Source organism: Malus sylvestris, chromosome 16, assembly GCF_916048215.2.
Source record: "Malus sylvestris chromosome 16, drMalSylv7.2, whole genome shotgun sequence".
Classification (NCBI taxonomy): domain Eukaryota; kingdom Viridiplantae; phylum Streptophyta; class Magnoliopsida; order Rosales; family Rosaceae; genus Malus; species Malus sylvestris.
The window spans coordinates 3249370-3255298 of NC_062275.1; the positions used below are offsets into that span (position 1 = coordinate 3249370).

The window sequence follows — 5929 nt, forward strand, 5'->3', positions numbered from 1 at the left end:
GCAGTTCGAAACCATGGGATCATACAGCAGTAAACAACAGATTAAGGCTCCGATAGCTTGGTGCAACAACAAGTTCAATTTTTTTTTTTTTTTCAACGACAAAACCCTAATCTAGGTACAAAGACAAAACAAACTACAACCAAACTGATATCCGGCGACTGAAAAACAAATTGATACCACCAAGAACAGATCAACCCCAAGAACAGATCAACCCCGAAGGATCGGATCTACTCTGATACCAAGTTGAATATTAGATTGCGCAACAAACAAACGAACTAACTGAATATAAAACTTTATTAAATGGAATTACCAGGAAGGCTACATGAACCGAAGAGGCGATATCTTGATTGACTTATTGAAATTAACTAATATAAGCACTACTATATATAGTGAAAACTAAAGCAAAACCTTAATCCTTAACGGGCAAAAAACTCTAATATCCTTAGCCCACAAGAAGGGGTGTGCTATCCACACACTCATTTTTACTTCTCTCATATCCATTATTGATTTCTGTCATTTGATATTCTTCAATTCATCCGATCGAACGGCCGAAAATATTGATTTCTGTCATTTGATCTTCTTCAGTTCATCCGATCGAACGGCTGAAAATTAAAAGGGTGTGAGAGAAGTAAAAAATGGTATGTGGATATCACATCCCCACAAAAAAAACCATAAATAATAATAAAATAATAACTAATTTTCCAACATATCCAGCATATGGAATAATGTCTGCAAGTGGGGTGACAGGTACTGGAGTCATGCTTTGTTCATCTATTTTTTAGGAGAAGTTCTTCCTCGCCAGGCGCCAGCGGCCTACATTTATAGAAGAATAGGTTGGGAAGTGTTTTTTTTGTTGTCGTAGTGAAAGTTCCAGTGAGCGGTCGTAAAGGAAGGGTTGCGGATGTGGGAGAACCAAGACTTGCATACGCACTTAAAGCGGATCATCAGTGACTTAATTGGCAGCCTGGGGAGTATGTGATTGCATACGATGTTGCTTGGAAACACTGGCTCACCAACCTCCACATTACAGTCGGTGGGGAAAGAAAAATTTACAAGAGAAGAAGAAATAAAAAGGTATGGAGAAGGATGATCATGCGACACTACTGCTGTAGGGGTTTGACCTAAATCCAACTTGGTTTCGGATTTGAACTTCGCTAGGAAAGGAAAGAGGTTTTATTTGTACGACGAGGACCCCTCTAAATTAGGGTAGGATATGGGGCTGGTGCTTTGTGCTACAAAAGGCCTAAGGCCCAAACAAACAAGGACTTGAGTAGGATACGACCCAGGGATATATATGAAAAAGGAAATAACACAGACACGACCGAAAAAGAAATGGAAATACAACAGCAAGCAAAATAGGAGTGTGGTCTGATATTTATTTTTAAATAAGACCAAAATTGTGTGTGTGTGTGTTTTTTTTTTTTTTTTGTTTTTGTTAAATGCCTTACACATTACTTATTAAAGCATTGTGTAGTTACGGTATTAGTCTATCTAATCATTATTTGGCTAGAGTATTATTTTCTTGCATTCAAGTTTAAATTTACCTGGATAAGTCAAAGTAATTTAAAATCTTATAAGTATTTAAAAAAAAGAGTAAATTACATAGAAACCCCTTAAGTTTGAGGTTTATTACAACCTCATACAACATCTTTAAAACATTTCACTTTCATACCTCACGTACTATTTTATTTCAAAATAACACCTCCATTAGATTTTTCATCCAATGGTCTGTTAAATGCTGACGTGACTGCCACATTTGTGCTGATGTGGCTGCCACGTGGCAAAAATAATAATTTTTTATACATTAACAATATTATAATATTAACCCTATTATTTAAAAAAAAAAAAAAACCACAAAAACCCGAACCCAGATCCCCTCCCCCTTCCCCACATCCCACCCCCTCATCTCTCTGCAACTCAACTCACATTTACAAAATCCCTTCCCCCCACCCCCAACGACCGCCTGCTTCCCTTGACGACCCACCTGCCTTCCCTCTCTCCCATTTATCATTTTCCCTTTCTTCGAATCCCATCACCAACTGGGGCTTTCGCTGCACTGCCATTTCTTCAATTTCTTGGTCTTCACCATTTTGCTAAGAAAAATCAGAGTTCCAGAAAGCCAAAACAAAGAACGACCCACCTGCCTTCCCCCCTCCCCGGCGCGCGACGACCCACCTGCCTTCTCCACCCAGGAGCACGATGGTGCTCGGCGACTGGGTCAGTTTCATCATGGGAGCCCTCCTCCCTCTCTCTCTCTCTCTCTCTCTCTCTCTCTCTCTCTCTCTCTTCCTCTCTCTATCAAATGCGCATATGTTTGAATTGGGTTTATGAATTGTATGTGAAATTGATCGAATTTATGGTTTTTTTGGTAAATTAGGGGTTTGAAAATTGCCTCTGACAGCTCTGTGTGGGGGTGGGGGGGTTGCGGGGGAGGTCGGGGTGGGGTGGGATGGGGGGTGTGGAGGGGATGGATGGAGGGGTGGAGGGGAAAAAGAAGAAGGAGAAAAAGAAGAAGAGGGATGAGGGTCGCCGGGCCGGGAGGGGGGACCGGAGGTGGGTTGCTGGGCGGGGGGTAGGGGACAAATTTTTATTTTTTTTCTTTTCTTCCTCCCTCTTCTTCTTCTTCTTCTTCCTCTTCTTCTTCTTCTGTGTCGCTGGGGTTGGGGGGGGGGTTATGGACAAATTTTTTTTTTTCTTTTCTTCCTCCCTCTTCTTCTTCTTCTTCTTCTTGTTCTTCTTCGGGGAGAAGAGAGGAGGAGGAGGGGGGTGAGGAAGAGGAATGAGGTTTCTGTGAGGTGGGTGGGGTGGGGGAAAAAGGATCTGGATTTGTTTTGGGCGGGGGGGGGGGGGGTTGCGAGGAGATGGATGGGTTTTAATTTTTTTTTTAATTTTATAATTTATTTGGAAGATTTAGGTTTTTTTCAAAAAAAATTAAATTTTTTTTTGCCATGTGGCACACATTTGGCAACCACGTGGCACAAATGTGGCAGCCACGTCAGCATTTAACGGATTAATGGATGGAAAATCTAACGGATGTATTATATTGAAATAAAATAGTACTTAAAGTATGAAAGTGAAATGTTTTAAAGTTGTTGTATGATGTTGTAATAGACCTCAAAACCTGAGAGACTACTGTGTAATTTACCCTAAAAAAAATCATATAGTAATAAAATTGGTACAAAAACATAATCTCTTTAACATTACCTTTTCAACTGACCATATATTTGTTTGCAGTTGACAAACTTCCATCCTACGTCAACATGAGGTCCTGATACCAACGGCACTCGTTTTTCCATTTGCTTATGATTGCCATGCATGTTCGTACTTTCTGGAAGAAGTCAAACTTGGCTAAACACGTCGGCACAGCCGCAAATATTACGTTTGGTCAACCACATCTTTTTTATCTAAATCAAATTCTCTGTAAAATGTAAGTACTTTCGAGAATAGAAGGACTTGGTTAACTACCTAGTGTCCCAATTCATTAATATATACACACACACACATGTGTGTGTGTGATCTATTTCCAAATTTTGCTAATTATTTTATCATTTACCATGCTATTTTAAGAGAAACGAATATCAACACCACAAGCAAATTAATTAGAACCTGCAGCATTCTCAATTCTCAAACATGAGAAAACATTTTTATTGAGGTAATCAAATTAATGGTACAAATTTTGTGGACAGAGTACTTATAATGCATGAAAAGGATTAAATCCGGAATCCACCGCATTCTGCAAAGGGCGAAAGAGTGGTTTGGGTAGATTATCCCACTCATACCAACCCCAACCATCGCACATGTCTGGCTCCACATTCTCGGGCTCTTGATCTGGACTTGCCAACATTGCTCGCACATAAATCCCTACGTAGTGGTACAGCTTGCCTTTGTCTTCGAATATGTTGTTTGTGACCTTCAGCACCTCTATCTTCTCGATGTCCAGCCCAGTTTCTTCCTTCACTTCTCTTGCAGCACACTCCCCAAAGCTCTCTCCTACGCAAACACAAAAATACAAATATTTGGACTTGTCAGTTTGGGTGTACATCCATTAGAGGGTTCGTTTGTAATTTGATATTTGATTTTGCGTGCCTAAGTAACTTAAATATTTACGGAAAAACTAAGATAAAGAAAATAAAACCCTATCCAACACGTATTTACCGAATTCGAGGTGGCCACCAGGGAAGGAAAAAGTGGAGTCGCCAAGAGAGGAACGGCGGCGCCCCAACATCACCGTCTTCCCTTTCAACAAACTCACCACCACTGCCACTTTCGGCACCGCTCCCTGTGTTGTTCCGTTAACCATGTTTTGATCTCAAACTTAGTTTGTGTTATAGTTTGTGGTGGATGTAGCCTCACTGCCAACCCTTATATATAGATAGACGGAGTGCTCATGTTCAACCACTCTCTCCGGTCAATTAACAAGTTGAACTTTGAAAATGGACTTTCTTGTTCAAAACACCGGGCGATTATCAATTGTATATTATTATCTATCTTGACAATGACTTTTGAGTTGACCGTTACCGTTACCGTTATCTTTGAGTTTTTGACCATTATCATTTGTATTATTTATTTCTATCTCAACAATAATTCTTTAAAATGTCCTTATTTCTCACGTGTGAACTAAAATAGCAATGTTATTTACTTAGATCCATGTTGTAAATGATGTAAGACGTAGATAGGTACTTCAATCTTACTGCACTGTACTTATCCCAAAAAGTACTTGCGTGTATATATGAGAGGAACTTTGACCAATATATATATATATATATTTATAAATGAGAGGAACTTTAATAAAGCTGTCAACACATCTTTTACACAAGAGCGGAGTCAAGAATTTTTAGTGCGGTGGGCTAACATTTGTATTTGTTTTTACCGCATAAGTTAACTTCCATTACAAGACTCCAATGAATGACCAAACAAGACAATATTGTTCTACAAAAGGAAAAATTAACAGTATTGGACCACTTATGATGGTAAAATATTATATATATATAACATTGGACTCAAATGGATCAAGGAATTTTGTTGCGTGATTAATGGCTTGAGCTTTTCAATGTCAACACGGATGAGCTAGCAATGGCTAAACTGAATTAATTTGTCAAAAAACTAAAAGTTATGTGAGATAAAATGAATTAGAGTATAAAACTCTTATAGGCTGGAGATCAAGGACGGAACTACAATCAGACTAAGACGGACCCCCGGTCGGGAGAAAAGTTTGAGAAGTGCAAACTCTTTTAAAAATGAGACTCTTCATAAATTCTCTACTACTTCATGTTTTTGATACAATATTTTATAATGTTGATAATTATAAATGGATGTTGTAGTTATCGACTCAGACGGACCCTAAGTCAAGAGAAAAGTTTGAGAAGTGTGGACTCTTTTAAAAATGAGATTCTTCATAAATTTTGTGCTACTTCATGTTTTTGATATAATGTTGATAATTATAAATGGATGTTGTAGCTATCGACTCTTATACATATATCCATTGGATGCATGCCCAGGCTAATAACATTAGCTATTATTGTTGCATGATGGCTTTCGTCGTATGAGTTCCAGATAAAGTCAAAATTATTGTGGATGCATGCCCAGGCTAATAACATTAGCTATTATTGTTGCATGATGGCTTTCGTCGTATGAGTTCCAGATAAAGTCAAAATTATTGTGGCATTAACTTTGGTTTGACCACATTTGGTCCAACTCCAACTTTCTCGAAGCCGATATTTCTTTGGAAAGTGCTAGAAATGTCAATATATGCTACTTGATCATCTCATGACTTCAAAATTACATGGCAATGACATATCACACCCTTGTACTTCCAAACGTGTGCGTATTTTTCAAGTTGGGGAGGGGTTGGGTTTGCATACCAAACTTAAACCTCCCTCAGGCTGACATGAACAGTAACCACCAAATAATCAAGAATTGTATATCAACT

The 5929-nt window shown here is 38.7% G+C and overlaps 1 protein-coding gene across 1 annotated transcript; it reads right to left on the reverse strand.

Annotated features, from left to right (window-relative positions):
• Positions 1-3614: 3614 nt before the first annotated feature.
• LOC126608658 (geranyl diphosphate phosphohydrolase-like) lies at positions 3615-4323 on the reverse strand. The gene is made up of 2 exons (XM_050276617.1): positions 4156-4323; positions 3615-3990 (listed from the first exon to the last, which is right to left on the reverse strand). Exons 1-2 carry the CDS (start codon positions 4298-4300, stop codon positions 3692-3694), a joined length of 444 nt encoding a protein of 147 aa, XP_050132574.1. The 5' UTR covers positions 4301-4323; the 3' UTR covers positions 3615-3691.
• Positions 4324-5929: the final 1606 nt, after the last annotated feature.

What these genes read in the sequence shown, in the direction of transcription:
- LOC126608658 (XM_050276617.1), bottom strand. Translation starts at nt 4,300, where the DNA reads ATGGTTAACGGAACAACACAGGGAGCGGTGCCGAAAGTGGCAGTGGTG. An exon ending in TGGTGGCCACCTCGAATTCG is followed by an intron (nt 3,991 to 4,155) that starts GTAAATACGTGT and finishes GTGTTTGCGTAG; the next exon opens with GAGAGAGCTTTGGGGAGTGT.